At 41.2% G+C, this 20,110-nt stretch overlaps 1 protein-coding gene across 1 annotated transcript in view; it reads left to right on the top strand.

The window, feature by feature from the left end:
* The window catches only part of KCNT2 (potassium sodium-activated channel subfamily T member 2), a 252,026-nt gene extending 232,202 nt beyond the window's left edge, over positions 1-19,824 (top strand). The window contains exons 25-30 of the mRNA XM_048498157.1: positions 1,943-2,026; positions 5,172-5,300; positions 10,375-10,395; positions 17,082-17,382; positions 18,202-18,286; positions 19,246-19,824. Coding sequence (XP_048354114.1) covers positions 1,943-2,026; positions 5,172-5,300; positions 10,375-10,395; positions 17,082-17,382; positions 18,202-18,286; positions 19,246-19,357 — 732 coding nt within the window. The 3' untranslated portion in view covers positions 19,358-19,824. The remainder of the gene's footprint in view (positions 1-1,942; positions 2,027-5,171; positions 5,301-10,374; positions 10,396-17,081; positions 17,383-18,201; positions 18,287-19,245) is intronic.
* Positions 19,825-20,110: the final 286 nt, after the last annotated feature.

The raw sequence follows: 20,110 nt of genomic DNA, 5'->3' as shown, positions 1-20,110 counted from the left end.
TTCCAGCCTGGATTATTTCAGAAATTTTTGTAACCAATAGCTCCTGGTTTATCACAGCAGTGACTCAGGTTTCATTGCTTTTTGTACAACATGACTACTTGAGCTACTCAATAGACCAGTGAATGGGAAATTGGCCATAGGATCTTAATCCCTTTCTCAAAAAGAATGTGGAAAGCATCTCTGAGAAGTCGAGATTGCTGTGACAAAAGCCACATTTTGCAAGGCAGAGAAGCAAATATAAATATGTAGACCTGTGTCCAACCACTCCACTGAGCGAAACCTGAAGCTGTCTACCAGGGGAAGAGCACCAGAGTTAGGAGGATGGCTTTAAACTTTGCTGAGCACCCTGACAGACCCTTGTTTCTCAACCTCCTGCAGAAAAGAGCTGGTTTCATCTCATGGTGGTGGTGGTGGTGGTGGGGGGGGGGTGTAAAAGAAATTCAAGCCAATAGTAACATAAAACAGGAATACACAGAGTGAAATCTTGGGAACTATACTCAGAAGCCACAGTCTGGTTTGCCACTGGCTGGTTCATGCTAATGGCAATTGGATCTTCCGAGAAATTTAGCCTTAGTGGGGATAGACAGCCCTGCATGCTGCACCTGTCTCTTTAGTGTGGATTAAACATGCCAAATTGGTAAGTTAAAGAGGTACCTTTTACTGAATAAGCCCATCTAGCCTGCTACTGTCTATGGTGAGTGCTGGAAGCTCCTCAAAGTCTCCAGCTGAGACCTTTATCGGGTTTTGCAGCCTGCAATTTTTTCTTGATTTTATCATTTGCTCCAGGTATTTATATACCAACTTTCTGCCCAACAAAAAACAACAACAACAACTCAGTAAGACAACAAAAATACAATAAAGATAACAAGACTTTATTAAAGCTGTGGTGACAAATGGGGGAGAATGGTGTTGGAGAGATAAGGAATAGAACCTTAGATCATACACAGGAAAAGTTGGCTCTCTGATTTCGGCTCCACTTCTTGAGAGATATGGTGATAATGTTGAATAAGACAGGAATGCTATTTGTCATGAAACCAACATAAGCAATAGCAAAAGTACTTACATTCACACAGTTTTATTATACTGTTTCTCTGGCCCAGGCTAGACTGAACTTGTCAGTTCTAAGAAGATAAACAGGATCAGCCCTGCATAGTACTTGGACAAGAAATCAGCAAGGAAGTCTAGGGTTGCAATGCAGACACAGGCAATAGTAAACCATTTCTGAACGTCTCTTGACTTGAAAATGCTGTAGAGTCACTGTAAGTCAGTCGCAATTTGATGGCAGTTTCCAACGCCCATTACACCATCAGCCTACCTTTCAGTAATACAGCATTTATTTATTTGTTTGTTTGTTTGTTTGTTTGTTTGTTTGTTTGTTTCCTGCAATTCAAAGTGTCCAAGGCAGCTCCCCAGAAATTAACATACCCAAATGAAAATTTAATAAAACACGTGAATTAAAATAAATCACATTGAAATGGCAACACTGACACTATTGCTTGCCAGAGACATTCATTAGTTATTTCAGCTCAATGAAGTAATTCTGCTTTGCACTTTTTATGGAAGGGAGAACAGGAGCTTTCCTTACCATAATTGGCTGGCTGTTCCAAAGTGTGAATACAACCACTGAAAATAAATACTTGTAGGGTGTGGTGAACAGAATTGCTAAGTGAAAGGACTGGCTCTGGGATATGTATTGAATCTCCTCATAATTTTTCCTGAGGTAAATGAGTGTGGAAATTGTCAATTTGAAACTCCAAAACAGTGAAGTTCAACAGCATCTTTGTTGGCAGCCCTTGAGCCATAGACGTAAAGTATTCTCCGCACATACCACTTCTCTGCAAAATGTTACAACTTAGTGTTAGCAAATCTATATGTGAATTTTAAACATTTGCAATAGGGATACAAGTATGCTAAAACCTATTTCCCCTTTTTAATTTTGCAGTCGTTCGTTAAAGATTACATGATCTCTATTGCAAGACTTCTACTAGGACTCGATACCACACCAGGATCTGGATTCCTTTGTTCCGTAAGTTGTTTAACTACTATGTGGTTGAGATCCATATGTTACATTAAAAACAAAACAGTGATTCTTTCTTTGTATTGCTTTTTTCCTGTCTTCAAGCAAGACCATTTTTGATATCAGCAAAAAATTTATTGAAAATAGATGGGGAGCATTCCTATGTTTGCTTAATGGCAAAGCAAGAGTTATGTGGAGTTGGGGGTGGAGAAGAACCTTGCAACAAACCATTCTATAGTTCTCACCAGAGACGAATCGGGGGTAAATGGCGCCTGGAGACAAATTGTCTCTGGATGCCCCCAGGCTTCCCCAGGCTCTGCCCCTGATGCCCCGACGCTCCACCCCCCACTGCTGCCAGGTGCCCTCGACCCTGCCCATGTCACCATGGACATGGGCAAGGTTTAGGGTGCCCAACTTTCCCCCAGACCCCCCTGCCAGCCAGGGGTTGGGCTTGAGGAGCAGGAAGAGGTGGGACCTCCTGCTCCCCAAGCCCCACCCCTGGCCTCAGTGCTTATAAAAGCAGGTCTCTGAGGCCGGGGACTGCAGTCTCTTCTGGACTGCCCAGAGGGGAGGTCAGAAGAGACTGCAGGCTGCCAGCTGGGTGTCCAGGCACGGGGGGGGGGAAAGGGAGTCCATGGTGATATGGGTGGGGTTGAGGGTGCTTGGAGGACTTCCTGCTGCCTTGTGGTCTTCAAGCACCCTGACCCCGCACATGTCAGTGACCCATGGACGGTCGAGGCACGTGAAAACAATGAGGCAGCAGGACTTCCTGGTCACATGGGGGAGCGATTTTGCACTCCCCACGTGACCAGAAGAGTGGTGCCCGGGGACAAGGGTACCCTTGTCTCCTAGGTAGGTACATCACTGGTTCTCAATAAGTTGTCTGCAGAGCAATAGCATACGCTGCGTGAGGCAGAGATAGAGGCCCTTTCTGCACAAATCCCCTGAAATGTTTTCAACTCCCCACCCTCTTTACAACGATGTTTGCACTCACCCCCTTGAAATGATTCCTGGCCACCATTACATGATTTTCTCCTTTTTAAAAAAATCCTGTGTTGAATCAATGGTTTAATGCTTCACAGCATTGTGCTGCATTTTATATCCTCATATCCATGATTCTTTGAACATTGCCCCACTTAAATAAAAGAACAAACATAGAAATGCTGCAGATAAACAGGTGAGGGGGAACTGATTGAACTGAGAAAATGATGCCAAGGAGGAAGTTCACAGAAGCAGAGAAACATGGGAAACATGGTAAATAGATTGCACAAGTAACTGAAGACCAGCTAGAGAATCATTTTTAAAAAGGATTCATTTAAAATGTTTTGAGACTGGAAATACAAATTGTGTGTGTGTGTGTGAAAACAATGCAGAACTCCATGGAGGAAATGTGTTATTTCCTGCCTCAGAATGGGGTGTGGAAAAGGCCAGAGAGTGTATAGCCTCAGGCCAAGGGTAGCAAAACTGTATGTTTTGAGGGTTCATTCTCCTCTTTAGCCAGTGGTTCAAGAACTGAAATTGTATTGTGCTGCATAGACTTCAATGATCAATTTTGTCTAGCAATGAGGGCTTCTTCTTTATGAAACATGTGCTCAAACATAGCTGGAATGCTGCACGGAAATAAGGATGGCAAGTTCCAAGGGTGAAATCATTGTTACAAACTGAAAATATGTTTTATTTCCTTTAAGTACCTGTTCAATCACATATAGACTGAAAATTTTAAGGGTTGTGAAGAGCCACCTGTGAGCTGCACCTTGCTAATTGCCCTCAAGACCGTGTATTGAACTTGAAGCTAATTTGATTTCCTCAAGTCCAAGCCCAGCAGTGCAGTTCCTGGAAGATCTGGCTTTAAATAATCTTTGATAAGAATAAATTTAATGTGAAGTATAATGTAGAAGTATATTGCCTCAGGCAAGGCATCGCTTTATCAAAACTCACACTGAGACAGGAATTGGTTGAAGTAAAATGATGTACAGTTGATTCAGATAAGGTTTCAGGCTGCCACATGCAGTGAATTAGACTTCAAAAACCAAGGTTTCAAAATTATAAGTGTTAAATCAACATATAAGTAACCATAGAGAACAGAGAATAAAAATTCAAAGTGCTAAGAGCACTACAAATTGAAATCAGTTTTTAAAATACTTTCCTGGGTTTGTATCTATGCTAGCTTGCTGTATCTAATGTGGCAAGTTCCCCCCTGGCCACTAGTGGAGGATGGGACCTACACCATAGTTACCAAATACAAACAGTCTCACTAGCTAATGCCTACCTGAAGAAACTTGCTCTATAATTAAAACCTTTCCTGTCAACCTAAAAATGATCATAACCGAGCCTACTAGCTTCCTTGCTTCTGAAACAAACTTACCTTGACCAATTTTCATAATGGCCTCCATAAAACTGTGTTCTCTCTGGTTCACTCAGATATGATAGGTTATAAGTACCATTCTTAAGAAGTTAACTAATGTTTCAAGAAGTAGGAAGAATTAAGATTACATGAGAATTACTAAAGCACAGTTTGGGAGGTACAGACTTTGGCATCTGCATGATTTCTCATACTCTCACTCCTGAAAAAGCCACAGTGGATAGCTAAGGTTAATAACATTGTATCAAAATTAGAAGACTTATCAGTTGATCTCACAGCATCCTTAGAAGATCTGTCCAGGAGGTAGATAGACGATGTCCATAAAAGAAAAATTGTAAAATGGTCTTGGATAACACATGCATACTTATTGGTATTGTCCAGCCATTCAGACATCTCAAAAAGTTTCTGTGGCAATATTACATTTATGACTATTTGCACTTTATAATTCTGCTTTTATCTTGCAGAGGCATAAATACTTCTTCCTCATGCCAGAAATTCTTCTACGCATTCTTCAAGTTCTGTATGGCATATCTTTAACTCTGGATGCCATTTTATTTTGCTTGAAAGACTATGATTGGATGTTAGCACCCAGTGAAATTAACTCCAGCATTAAAAAGCAAAATACGTTATCATTTGTGAGAACTAAGCAACAGCTGAAGGGAATCATTAAATGGCCAAAAGGCCCATCTTTTACTGCAATAATTGCAGTGGAAACATCCATTTTTTGTATCTGAATAAATAAAGTAGATCATAAAATTAGAGCTCAGCTATTTTTTATTTCTTGTTGCTTAGATGAAAATCACAGAAGATGATTTGTGGATCAGAACCTATGCCAGACTTTATCAGAAGCTTTGTTCTTCTACTGGGGATGTTCCTATTGGAATTTATAGAACTGAAACACAGAAACTAACCACATCTGAGGTATGGATGTACTTATGTTTTAAAAGAATTATGCAGGGAAAAGTTTTACTTGTGTAGTATTTGTCATGAATTGTGATAGCAGTAATCATAGTAACAGTGGTCTACATTTCTCTGAAGCTAATCCACACATTAAGCACCAGTTCTTTGTTCCCTATGATGTCCCCTCCCATTGTTCCACTCCATATATTTGTTTACTTTTTTTGTGAGAAGTATAAAAACCTTTGTATCGCTCTGACCTAAATGCATTTGCCAACTGTTCAAATACAGAAGGCAGATGGATAGATGTAGTTTTCTCAAATTAGGCCTAGGTCTGGTGTCAACATACCCTGAGGTAGGGCAGCTGCCAGGGCCCAGGGCTTCTAGAAGGTCCCATTGCCTCTAGCTCCCTGCCCAGATGCCTGCCTTGCTACCTGTCTGTGCATCTTCCACCATCCACTATGGCACAGCTGGCTATTGCCCAGTACACCTGGGGAAGGTTGTGCAAGTGGTGTATGGTGATGATGCTTTTGGAAGCCACAGCAGTGGTACTCTTAGTTATGTGCTGCCTGACAATGTTATTTTATTTATTTATTTATTTTATTAGATTTTTATACCGCCCCATCCCCGGAGGGCTCTGGGCGGTGTACAACATTTAAAAATAGTATAATTAATAACATTTAAAAGCAGCGGTCCAAGTTTAGATATAAATTAAATTAAATTAAAATCCAAGATGTAAGGTGGCGTCCAGCATTTCAACAGTATAAAATCCCTCCCTCCCCACGATGAAGGGAGGCATGGCGAGTCACAGTGATGGAGTCGTGGCCCGGGTGTTAAGGGCCACAGACGGGGCACTATTAGCGGCTGGGTCCTCCAAAGGCCCGGCGGAACAGCTCCGTCTTACAGGCCCCGCGGAACTCCTTAAGGTCCCGCAGGGCCCGGACAGCTGGAGGGAGAGCGTTCCACCAGGCCGGGGCCAGGGCTGGGGAAAGGGACTTTGGGCAGCTGTGAGCACATGAAGTGGGAGGGATTTTACAGATATGAGTCATACAAGTGGGTGGGTGGAAAGAATGCTGTACATTGGAGCGGTGTGTAGAGGAGGGAAGAGAGCTCTGGATACATTCTCCCCTTCCCTAAAAAAGCCCCTGGAAGTGGACCTGATTATTTCATATGTTTAATTTAATCAAAAAACTGTTCACCCACTATTAAAAATATTCTATGGTCTATTCTGCACAGCACAAATAAGATGTCCTGTGGACGCATAAAAAAGGCATCTTGGGGAGGAACTCTGCACAGCTTTCCTCTCCAATGCATTCCCAGAATGCCTTATTTCTGCTCAAACCATCCTGTTTTGAGGATGCTTTAAGGTGCACTTTTTCCACCTAAACCACCCGCAAGATATCTCCACCTAGCTGTGCAGAATGCATAGCTCAGGAGGCATCTTATTTTTCCTGCCTGACCATTAAGCTCTCTGGTCAGTTTCACCCTCAACTTGCACCCAACTTTTTGTGTGCCAGTGAAGAGATTTTCCCTGCTTCCGTCTGATGAATGTTACCTCAGGATGTTTGCTCTGCAGGCTCCAATTCTGGGCTCCTTTTCAGCCTGAAAAGTACATAGTTGTACTCAGCTCTTCTTGTTAATTCTGGCAATATATAGGTTTTTTTAAAAAAATAGTTTTGTAAAAAATAATATATAGGGGGTTTTTTAATTCAAAGACTTGTATTGAAAGATTTGCAGACATGCATAAGAGAACCTTTTTCGTTTTTTCAGTTCTCCCCACCCTCTTCACCATTTCAGTTTTCCCCACCCCCTCACCATTTTGCAAGCCTTTTTGGGCTTGGGAAATGGCAAGGAGGAGAGAACTGCCCCTGCTGACACTTCCCAAGCCCCAGAGGGGTTGAAAAGTGTCAATGGAGCATCAGATTTCCATGCCGCTCTGAGCTTGCTGAAATCTCTTACCCCTTTTGCTGGCTCCCAAGTCCACATGTTGGTGTTGGGGGGGGGGGTTCAAATATGTCTGTTTTTGTTTTAGTCAGTAAAAGAAAAAAGCCTATATGTGATTTTGTTATGGGAAGAACTGCTGTTAGCCATATCTTAAGCCGGTACCACATGGCCATGCCGGGGGGGGGGGTCGCCGTATATGACGCCGACACACACACCCTGGGACTGTTCACATGAACGGTCCTGGTAAAGACAGGGAAGACGGCGCAGCGCTGCACCGTGGTCCAATCGACTTACCTTCCCTGTGACCTTCTGGTGCATTGCTGAGGCCAGGGGACATGACCCCTGCCCTGTGCGACCACTCTGGAGTCGCAGAGCGGGGGGTGTGTCCCCAGGCCTCAGCGACGCGCCGGAAGGTCGTAGGGAAGGTAAGTCGATCAGAAAAGGGGGGGATGGCGCCTTCCAGCTGCTGCCGTTCGCATGGCAGTGGCTAGAAGCCGCTGTTTCCAGAAAACCTCGCTTGGGGAGCAAGGTTTGGAAACAGCGGCTTCACGCCGCTGGGGGGGAGCGAGGGCGGCACGGCTGCGATGCAGCTGCGCCTCCCATGCAAACAGCTCCCTAGGGACGGTGTTTTTGCCGTCCCTAGGGCGCTGTAAAAGGCCCGTGCAGAAAGGGCCTTAGGCTCAGTTCATATTAACACTGTCTTTGTAAAACGTATGCCAAGAGAAGTTGGAATTTTTTTATATAGGCAGAGAAACAAACTTTATGAACCAGTTCTGAGACCTCAAAAATTAGGCTGAGTGCAGAAATGAAATCTTCAACATAATTTCGATCTGGCACATATGAACTCTTGAGAAAATTAGCTATTTCTATACAATATAGGTTTCTATACAATACAGGTTTCCTACCCCTCCCCCAATTCAGATATTTTCACACAGTTTGAACAATTCAGGTTAGCCTTCAATTTCACTGACAGCAAAATTCAACAAGTATTTTTTTCTTGTTGGGGAATGCCTCTTTACAATTATAAAATATGTTTTTGAGCCTATTGTTTTGGGAATTTGTGTTGAAATCACTGGTTATTATGTTCATAGTAATCCTAGACGTTTTAGATCTGGAAAGACTTGAAAAAATGAACTCCGCTGAAAAAGATTTTGAAGAAAGATTTTACCTAATTGGTTCAAACAGGAGATGAGTTGGTAAAACTGTCCCTGGACTGTATCACTTTATGTAGCAAATGGAGGGTCACATAACTGAACGGCCCCAATCCCTGCATTTATAAAAATTTGTATAACAGAAAGATGGCTAGACCAGATTTGTTCTTCCAGACAACTATGCACCAAGAAGGCTTTTAAAAATATATAGCGTAGTCAATGAGCTTCAATTCCAATTAAGTAACCTCTATGGACAGTTTTACCATCTTTTCTATGCCTTGTGTTGTAGATCTTGAAAGTGCTTTTCCTGTGAACTAGATCTGATCTGAAGAGATCAGTTACAAATTGGAAAATAATATCATCAACATATAATAGTACAATAGGGAGAGCCCATGAGGATTAATGAAGATCTCCTTTAGTCATTTCTTCTCATGTTGCTTTTTCTCTTTGCATGTCCCTGGCATTTTTTATAGTCCCTTGCTCTTTTTTTCTCTCTCTCCCAGATACTTTTTTTTCTGTTTCTCCTCCTGGCAGTCTCTACCTACCCATTCTTTTTCTTATTTCCCTCCTTTGTCGTCATCTTTTCCTTTTCTATCTTCTGCTCCTCTCAGTTCTCCTTTTCTTTCTACCTCATGTTTCTTTTTTAAAGTATTGTCTCGCACCTATTTCTCTATGCTGATGCCAGCCAAGGCTTAAAAGTCTCTACTATGTTGGATGCCAGGATTGCAAATGAAGTATTGCAATATCTTAATGGGATATTTTCTTAAAGAAGCAGGCATTGTTTCTGTGATTTTAGAGTAATCTAACATCCCCATGATTTTTTAAAAATGTCATCTTTTCAGAAGTCTGATTTCCCAAAGCTTGTGCAAAAATATTTCTTATCTACATACTACCCCATTTTGTGCATTTTTGATCCACACTCTAAGCCCATTGTTCAGAATTAGATATAATCATGAGTTGACACAACAGGGAATAAGCTTGCTTATATGTTAAGCAGAATAAACATGAGCTGTGAAGAAATTTCATTGAAGGATTTAAATGTTTTCAAGACATTGCATCCTTCTGTCAGCAATAAAAATGAATATATTATCAATTCACTGAAAACATAGTATAAAAGGGAGGTCTGATCACTTACTTCACTCATCTGTATTAAAGAAAGGTTGTCCTTTTATATATTTATTATGATTTATCATAAAATGAACAATTAGCATCAATGTATATTCAGTATTACCAACTGTGCCATTGTGCTTTATGAAGGGTTTCTTTCTATTTACTTATGATGCAATTTGGCATAGTGCATTTTCCTGTGTCCCAAACATTCATGGTTTTTCATTGCAAAAATTCAAGAGGAAACATGATGACAATTTTTATAAATAAATAAATAAATAAATAAATAAATAAATAAATAAATAAATAAATAAATAAATAAATACAGATACAGTGAACACATTTTCCCATCCGCAAGACTGACTAAGATCACTAAGTCACAAATACCACCTGAATATTATCTAATCAAAACAATGGCTTATTTCGGATACTAGGTATCAAAGTTGGGATCTGAAGTGGAAGGGGGATTTGGGGGAAATTTCAGATATCAGGTTGTTTGGGATGATTTAAGCAGGTTTCATCAGTAGTGCCTACACTTTCTTGTTTGATGCCTTAGTGCAGAAATGCATATAGAAAAGGAAACAGTGGGCGAAGGGAGCAATATGGTATAATAAAAACAACTTGTAAGTTGTGTAGTTTGATAGTATGACCAATAGCCACTTTTATAACATGAGATATGATGGCATAAATGAGCACATCACCTTGTATGTTGAAATGGCTGCAAACTGAAACTGCAAGTATATTTCACACTAAACTGTGTGTATTTATTCATATACAGCTCAGTATTATCTCCACTAAAAGCTGTCTCTGTGTATTTCCTGTTTGGCTAGTTTTGTTTGAACAGTGTTTTGTTTTTCTTTCCTTCCCCCCGCCCTTGTCCCCCCACTTAATGTCAGTCTCGAGAAATGGCTTCACAAGTAAGTATTTTGTCCCATGTTTCAATTCATCCCATACTGGCTTTAAGAGCAAAATCTCGGAGCTGTTGTAGGAAAATGAAAGAAATGATAGAAAAGGGTAGTTAATCAATGTTTGCAGCATATATCAACACTGAAAATATGCTAACTAGCAATTCTGTACTCAGTTACCCTTTCTGCACAACACAAATGAAATGTTTTCAGGCAGAAAGTAGAACATTTCCTTTATGCAGTTCCACATGTTTTTAAATCCAAAACATTTCATTTCTTTTCTGAAAACATTTCATTTCCAAATGCTGTTCCCTAGCAATTCTTTTTTTAAAAAATTGAAAACATTTTCACTTGCTGTGCAAGATTGTTAAAATGTTTCCCACGCCACTCTGCAGTTCTTGGACTTCTTCATTGGTGCCATTTTCTGAGCTTGTTCTGGCTGTCATCAGTTTTTTTTAAAAAAAATTAGGGGTCATGCCTACAAAGCTATGTAGACATGACCCCTAGAGAATTGCAACATGAGGTTTTATAGCTTCATAGATACAAATCCAAGAAGTTTTTTTTAAAGAATGCCCACAAAATGGAGTCCAGGAAGTGTTTTTGAGTGTGTGGACTAATGTGGACTATTAGTGTTTTTTAAAAAAAACATTTTGAAAAAGTTTGCAAAAATATTCAGGGGCTTGTGTTGAAACGGCCAGCATCATATCAAATGAGATCTGCAAATGGTGCTCAGGAAGTAGAACTTCCCATTTCCCTCTCTCACTAAAGACTGCTGGGACTTCCTTCCTTCATCCTGAAAAGTTGCTGTTATGGTCAAGAATACCATAGAAGCCAGCAGGGAGACCTGAAGTGGAAGGGAGAGTTGGGGAAAATTGACTCCCCTCTCCTGACAACAAAAGTGTCTGTCCCTTGTTGAAAAGAAGTATTAGGAAACAAGCCAGTATGTATGGATCACATGGGATAGGAAAAATGAAATAGTCTAATGGTCACCAAAGTTTTTGTATACATTATTGTCTATAGGTTATTTTCCCATGATGGCACATTGTAAAGTGGAAAAAAACCAGAACCTAGGATGGTGCTGCTTAGGCTTAGTAAATACCCTAGAAATTCGGTAAAATTCAGATTCGGATTTATTCAGGCATAAAATTATCTGTATGCCCAAATAAGACAAATAACATATTCGGATATTCCTGAATAGTCGGATATATTCGAAAAATTCGGGTCCGTTTGAATTTCTTTGTATTTCTTGGTGTTTTTTCACGTTTGGCCTGCAGGGGGCACATTTTAAAGCTAGTGGCACCAACATTTCAAGGTATGATTCGGGGACTGTCCTGATTATGCTTCCTCGGTTTGGTAAAGTTTGGCTTAGGGAGGGCAAAGTTATGGACCACCCAAGTGGCTGCCCCCATCCCTCATTGTTTCCAATGGGAGCTAACAGGAGATGGGGGCTACCCCTTTGAGGGTCCATAACTTTGACCCCCCTGAACCAAACTTCACCAAACTTGGGGGGTATCATAAGGAAGTCTCCGGATGAGACTCTGAAATTTTGGTGCCAGTAGATTTAAAAATGCACCCCTGACAGTCACCCAAAGAAATTTCCCCAGATTCTGCACTCTGAAGTGCCTTGACTCCATGGTAGTCAATGGGGAATTTCTTGGGGGAGGGATGTGGGGTGCACATTTTTCAAGGCAAAGGCACAAAACGTTCAGGGTATCTTCAGGAGAGTCTCTTGATGACACCATCCAGGTTTGGTGACCTTTGCTTCAAGGGGTTCAATGTTATGGGCCCACAAAATAGTGGGGGCCACCTCCCACCACCCCCTGAAGCAAAGTTCACTAAACCTGGGTGGTGTCATCAAGAGAGTCTCCTGAAAATGCGCTGAAAGTTTTGTGCCTCTACTTTGAAAAAATGCGCAGCCCACAGCCCTCCCCCAGAAATTCCCCATTGACTGTATTGGAGCAACTTCAGAGCACAAAATCTCCCAGCTCTCTTCAGCAAGTTCTATGGTGGGAAAAAATAACTTTCCTACCATAGACTTCAATGGGGGTTGCTGTTATACCCAGCTGGCTCTGTGCTGGAGATTTGTGGGCAGCCTCTGGGGGCAGGGTTGTTCTGGGTAGGGGTGCCTAATTTCCAGCAGGGCTGCTGGTGTGAAAGGTTCCTGAAAGGAACCAGCCAACTTTGTTAAAGTTTGCTTGGGAGGGGCAAATGCTGTGAGCATCAGGTTCACCTTCAACTGGGTGCCCACAGCATTTGCCCCTCCCAAGCAAACTTTAGCAAATTTGGCTGGTTCCTTTCAGGATATTCACACCAGCACTCCTGCAGGAAATAAGTGCCCCTACCCAGATCAAGACCCCCACCAGAGTGCCCTCCATTGAAACCTCTACCACAGAGCCAGCTCGGCATAACATCAAGCCCCATTGAATATGGTGGGAAAAGTTATTATTTCCCACCATAGAACTTGCTGAAGGGCCTGGCAGATTCTGTGCTCTGCAGTGGCTCCATTGTAGCCAATGGGGAATTTCTGAGTATGTAAGCAGGCTGCACATTTTTCAAGGTAGAGGCACCAGTCTTTCCAGGTGGTGCCAGGAGACTTTCAAGGAGACTTTCAAGGTAGCATCCAGTCTTGGTGAACTTTGCTTCTGGGGCGGTGGGAGGGGGTGCATTGAGAGAGTTCGGAGATAACTCATCCAGCAGGCTTCACATGCAGGAGCAGGCAAACAAAATGAGTATTTTGGGGGCCCATGAAATTGAACCCCCAGAATCAAAGTTCACCAAGCCTGGATTCTATTACCAGGAGGACCTCCTGGAGCCACCTTGAAAGTCTGGTGCCTCTATCTTCAGAAATGTGCAGCCTGCTTACTCACTCAGAAATTCCCCATTGGCTACAATGGAGCCAAGGCACTGCAAAGCAGAGAATCTGGGCAAATTTCTTGGGGTGCCTATCAGTGGTGCATTTATAAAGCTAGTGGCACCACAATTTCAGGGTATCATCCGGAGACTGTCCTGATGATACCACCCAAGTAATTCATAATTCAGGCCTTTATTGGCATTCCATATTACAATAAAACAATTGTCCATTAAAAAACAGATAAATATGTCAAACATATACCACCCAAGTTTGTTGAAGTTTGATTCGGGGGGGGCAAAGTTATGGGTTTTCAAAGAGGTAGCCCCCAAGTCCTGTTAGCTCCCATTGGAAACACTGGGGGAAGGGGGCACCCCCTTTGGGGATCCATAACTTTGGCCTCCCTAAACCAGACCTCACCAAACACAGGTGGTATCTTCAGGACAGTCTCCGAATGATACCTTGAAATGTTGGTGCTGCTAGCCTTGAAAATGCACCCCCTGCAGGCTGAAATGCGGAAAAACACCAAAAAAATACCAAAAAAGCCCCAATACCTTGCATTCAGATTCGTTCATATTTAGGCAGGACATATTCGGCTGATTTTTGCCCAAATATGCCCAAATATGCCCAAATTCAGATTTCTCCCAAATCTGGTATTTGTTTTACCCGAATCTCCAAGCCTAGTGCTGATGCAGATCAGTGTTCTTCTTGGTTCTTAGTGCTTCTTCTCTCAGTGCTTCTTCTCTCAGAGGTTAGAGAGATACAATATATGGAACAATTGAGAGAGTGTGGAAGGAAGCTTTCTCCAGCTCTTGAATCCCCATAAGCAATGGACAAGTAAAGCATCAGTGTGTTGCTCCTAAGTGTACTTTTTAACTTTCTCATATATAAAGTCATACCTCTGCGAAAAATTGAGCACAGCGGTATAGTTCTCCTCCCCACATCCATCAAGTCTGTTTCATTGTGCTGGCTCTCCCTTCATATGTATTGAATGGTCATAACCAAGTGTGAGTGTTTTTCAGAAGTATGATATATTAATGTGTCAAAATGAATTTGTAAAGCTATATCGTATTTCCACCAAAAGATCTCAGGAGATTTGTAAATTTATCTGCTGCTTTTTCCTGGACCTTCTTTGTAGTGGAATGCTCTGCTGTAGTCCTCGTGACTACCTAGTTCTCCCCACACTTCTGATTCTCTAAAAGCATTAGTCTTTTTTAAGTGCCATCGTGATCAAAACCATTATTTTATGCACTACGAAATACTGAACTTTGATAAGAGAGCACTTATAGTGTCTTCAATGACTGTCAGGAAGACTTGCCTTTTTCTATAGCAGCCTCTGTCATTTTCTTCCTTGTTCAGGAGCCTCTGTGCTGCTTTGGCCATTTTGAGAATGTTTCCAGCAGTTTTTTTCTGCTTGCTGCTCGTCTGATGGACATTTCTATGTAAAACTTAGATGAATAATGCTTGTTTATTCTTTTGATCCCATTCATGTGTGGTTTGTTTTTTGTTTGTGTTTTAAATTAGCAATATTTGAAGCTTTGCAGATCATATATTAGAATAGCAGTCACTTGGAAGACTGATCTACCCCCATTCAGAAACATTGGGTTTGTGATTGAAAGTAATGGGGAGACCTGCCCTCTGTGGAGGCCATGTCTACCCAGTGCTTCTGACCTGATGGTAGACCAGTCCTCCAAGCAGCTGCTATTCTAATATATCAGTGATGGCGAACCTATGGCACGGGTGCCAGAGGTGGCACTCTGAGCCCTCTCTGTGGGCACGTTCTCACAGAGTTCGTCATGTGGGGGGCGGAAAATCACCTACCCACACACATCTAGGCTGGCCTGGGCCACTGAGCATGACGTGCGCGCACTGCGATGAGCAGAGAGGACTTGGCTGGTGGGCCTGGTGCCTGTGCTCTGGGTGGCTGCTGCCCAAGGGGGGGGGCAGAGGAGGCAGAGATGCTAGAGATGCACAGAGCGGTGCGCACGGGACTTGCTGGAGGCTGGAGCAGGGTGGCCCCTGCTCGAGCGGGTGGGGCAGAGGAAGAGGGAGCCAACTGGTTTTTTCTAAACTAAAACCTCAGCATTCAGGTTAAATTGCCTGGTTGCCACTTTGCGATAAATAAGTGGGGTTTGGGTTCCAATTTGGGCACTCGGTCTCAAAAAGGTTCACCATCACTGTAATATATGATCTGCAATGCTTCAAATATTACTAATTAAAAAACCCGCACACACGTGTGTGAGATTGCCAGGTTAAACTTTATTGATCTAAGTTTTACATGGAAATGCCCATCAGACACACTGCAAGAAAACTTCTGGAAACAGTCTTAAAATGGCTGCTGCAGCATGGAGGCTCCTAAACAGGGAAGAAAATGGTGGGCTGTGCTATAGAAAAAGGTAAGTCTTGCTGATACTTGTTTAAGGCACTATCCACAATCTTCTATCAAAGTTCAAAGTTTCACAGTACACAGAATAATGGTTTTGATGATGGTGGTGCTTTAAAAAGACCCTTTAATACTTTTAGAAAATTGGGACTAGTTTGAACTGTGAAAACATGCTACTTTCACTTCTGCTGAACAACTACCAACCACACTTAGATCTTTTGGTGGGACAGGGTGTAGCATACATTTGGCTGTTGCATATGATAAGGAAGATTTCTTCAGGCTGTTGCTTGGGTCTCCTAAGACTCAAAGCTAGAAATGCTGTTTGGAAGGACTGAATGTGCAGCTTCAGGTAAAACACAAGTGGGATCAACCTACATTTCTGGACAAACTCCCCAAACAGGTTCCAGAATCTGGATTATCTCCATCTGTTAAGACCCTCCAACTTTTAGCTCATATCTTCTCCTATACCATAGTTTCTTGAACTGCTGTTACAAATATACTTGTTAGTATTCTGCTGCTTTTTCTGATGACAGAAAGGCATTCCCATTATTGGAAGGGGTGGGCAATTTTGTAAGTTTCTCTCTTCCCACTACAGATTTCTACTTGGCTCCCTATTATTCCAGAATATCTGCTTACCCCTCCCCCTAATAAATGTCTAGGAGTTTCATGAGTTGTAGTGGGAGAAGTTAGATAGTCCTATTTTTCCTCATTTATTTATTTAAAATATATGTGTCCAATTTTATGCTGAGCATCTCAATTTTATTCTACTAGCTGATCATGTTGGGCACAAACTATTGCCCATATAGGCAAAATTCCAATGTTTGCTAATTTATAAGAAGGTAGAATAAACAAAAACAAAGCAGAAAGTATTGGTGGTAGAAAGCTTCATCCAGTCACAATCAACTTATGACAACCCCACAAGTCTTTCAGGGCAAGAGATGAACAGAGGTGGCTTGCTATTGCTTGCCTCTGTGAAACAACCCTGGATTTCCTCGTTGGTCTCCCATCCGAGTACTAACCAGGACTAACCCTGTTTAGCTTCTGAAATGTAATGAGGTTAGTGAGGGCTAAATGCATGTGGAAATGAATAAATACATAAAAGTGTTTAAAGGCTTATATAGTGCTGCTAGTGTTTAGTTACCATTGTGTTCTGCATACTCTTTCAACAACACCATCCATCTGATGCTATGTGGTCTTCAGTGATCTATACCAATCTATACCCTTCTTATTTTGCTCTGATGAGCAATACAATAAGTTGGTTTACAGAAATATCCATGTTTTCTTGTTTTGTAAAGTTTATAGTAGGGATCCAGTATGGCAAATACTGACGTTAACAAGTAGCAGAATTGGATGCAGAAAGATAGAAACATGCAGTGAGGGCCATGGTGAAGTTACAATTATTTCTTTGCAGCAAGGGGAAAGCACTTCCTAAAGGATTTAATTTCTGAAATGGGTTTTTCTTTAAAGTCTCAAATATCTATCAGTGTGGAAGAATGGGAAGATACCAAGGATAATAAAGACCAGTTTAACTACCGCAGCAACCATCGTAACTCAACCTCCAGCGATCAGTCAGATCACCCTTTGTTAAGACGGAAAAGTATGCAGTGGGCTCGAAGGCTGAGCCGAAAAGTACCCAAGCACTCGGCAAAAACTGCGGAGAAAATAAGTCAACAGAGAATGAATCTTTATAGAAGGTCGGAAAGGCAGGAACTTGCTGAACTGGTGAAAAACAGAATGAAACATTTGGGACTTTCAACAGCAGGTTATGGTATGATTTATAAATATATAAAGACAGATATATCTTGGGTTTGTGTAGTGGCGCACTGGGCAAAATAAAACTAGAGTGGTCAAAAATATTATTTTGTTATATTGGTTAAATGAAAACATATGAGTAGTGCCCTTGCATGATTGTAGTACTAGGGTTGCCTTTTTCTGTAGTTCTTCTCATCCCATCATGCTCTGGTAAGCGAAAAATTAAAAAATTGTGTGGGAGGAACCACATGGAAAAAAATCATGTCTAATACTGCCTATTGCTTCCCCACCCCAATCCTGTTTCTGATGCAAATCTGGTTCTACCACAGAGGAGTAGCAATTGTATAATAGTAGCTTTTATAGCTTGATACCAAAGATCAGTAGGAAGTCCACCACTCATGTGGCATAATAGTAATATACCTAGCAATCTTTTAAATTTAGAGCACCCTGCACAGTTCATTCCACATAGACTAAAACACATGTTCTCCTCAAAAGCTGTTCCCTAACTGATGTACTACTCATGAGGCACATCATCCACATGAAAAACTTTTTAATCAGCCTCATTGAGTAGTCTTCAACCACACTAAACCCCAAAATCTGTAACATGAGATTCTCTTAATTACATCTTCTTCTCCCATCTTCTTCTCCATATCTTTTTCCTCTCTTTCTCTCTCCCAGTGCCATTTTTTCCTTCTCTTAAAAAAAAACCTAAAGAAAATGATGGAGATAATTTTTAGTATAACCCACCTTAGATCCAAACTGAATCCGCGTATTTGAACAGGGTAATCTGACACATCCTTTAATCTCTACCTCTGTATGTATTTTTGCTCTGTAGATGAAATGAATGATCATCAAAACACCCTGTCTTATATCCTGATCAATCCTTCACCAGACACACGACTAGAGCTGAATGATGTTGTGTAAGTTGAAACCATAGAAGATAAGATTGCTCAAGCTTCTTGTTTGCACTTTCATATCATAGGGATTTTTTTTTCTTTTGTAACTGATTGATTTCTTATATGGTTTCCTTCTCTGGAGTGCTTTTGCACGCTTTAGGCATTATAAAAGAAATCTGAACACAAATTTCAAAATACACCTGGAGAGTTGTACTTGACCCACAATATTTTGCATCAGTTTAAGAAAGTTAATAATTTCAGGGACAAGCTGAAATTTATAAAACGCCCTTGGCTGTTGTCAAAAATGGAAGCTGAATGTAAAGTCTAGCAGAACTTGGTCTTGACATTTTAAAAGTTCTATGTTTTTGTTGCCATCATCAGCTATTGGTGTGAATAAAATTCAGAATAGCATAATGTCCTGTTATCAGGACACACATAAATTCTATGTAGAGAAGGGAGGGAGCTAGATACAGGCATGTCATTTTGAGAAGGGGCCATATGCTTTAATAAGGCATCTAGTTTGGGCCTAAAAAAGACATTCAAAATTTCTCAGAATTTTTTTTACTGCACTCCTATAATTCCTAAGATGTCTTAAAACATATTTCAAGATGGAATTTGACAATTTTCTGTATGAGTGTTGATGGAAAGTAGATTTGTTTTTCATTAAGAGAGGCAACTTTTCACAGGAAGTATTACACATTTCTAACATTACTAAGCATGCATATTTCTTAATGTTGATGTGATTTCTTGGATCTCTAGCTTATGCTGAATTGACATTACCTTGGTTTGCAGTTATTCTGAAGATGTTGATGTTCACTCCATGAAATATATATTTTGAGAACACTGACATGATTACTGTTTTGAAGTAAATAATGTATGCTGTCTTGTTATTAATTAGTGTAAAGTTTAATTGATTTTGGGGTGATTTTTTAATCTTTTGAAGGCTGATGGACTTAAATAGTATGACAATTGTCATTTTGCAGATATTTGATACGCCCAGATCCATTGTCCTACGTTCCAAATAGCGCCTCCAGCAGGAAAAACAGTTTCTGTAATGCCATTGGACAAGACACCAGAGAGGAAACCCAGCTTTGATGAATCATACAGATCATGAATGAAAAGACAATTTTTATACAAATAGCTGTTTTGAAATTTTGTGTGTGTAGAGGAAGGAGAAGACAAATTTATTATGTCTGGACCTTCATTAGACCAGCTATTATGAACTGATACTTCACTTTTACCCAAAACACAGGACTAATTGTTATGAAAGCTGAATAATCATTCTAAACAATTATTCTGATGCTGGGGTTGAAATAACAGAAACATGGGAAAATGGAAAATATGTGTTTACATGTCTTCTCAGTAAAAGAAAGATATACACTACTGCTCTGCTGTGCAGCGAGGAAATGGTTACTTCACAGCAGAGGTTTCCTTGCAGATGTGTTCTGTGTTATAGCACCATGGAACCTGCAAACTCCATGGTTGGTGAGAGTTGGGAAACCCCAATGTTTTCTGTCACTGTGGGATTTCCATTCCTTCTGGTGTGTGAGATGAGAGGAGAGGAGAGGAGAGGAGAGGAGAGGAGAGGAGAGGAGAGGAGAGGAGAGGAGAGGAGAGGAGAGGGAGGTGGCGGCAGAAGTAGCAGCAAGGGAAGAGCCAAGCAAAGCTGAGCAGAGTTGCTGTACTCCAGAATATGCCTGGCAGAGCACTGAGAAGGATCCCATCTGGGCATGCAAGCAACCCGCCGATGCTCTGCTTCCTCCCTCAGACAACAGCTCGATCTGCTGGCTCCTTTTGAAAAAAAACACATCAATATAGATATAAAAGATCTATCGATATAAATTTTAA

The sequence above is a fragment of the Sphaerodactylus townsendi genome, linkage group LG05 (genome assembly GCF_021028975.2).
Source record: "Sphaerodactylus townsendi isolate TG3544 linkage group LG05, MPM_Stown_v2.3, whole genome shotgun sequence".
Lineage (NCBI taxonomy): Eukaryota > Metazoa > Chordata > Lepidosauria > Squamata > Sphaerodactylidae > Sphaerodactylus > Sphaerodactylus townsendi.
This window is presented reverse-complemented; position numbering and strand designations above follow the sequence as displayed.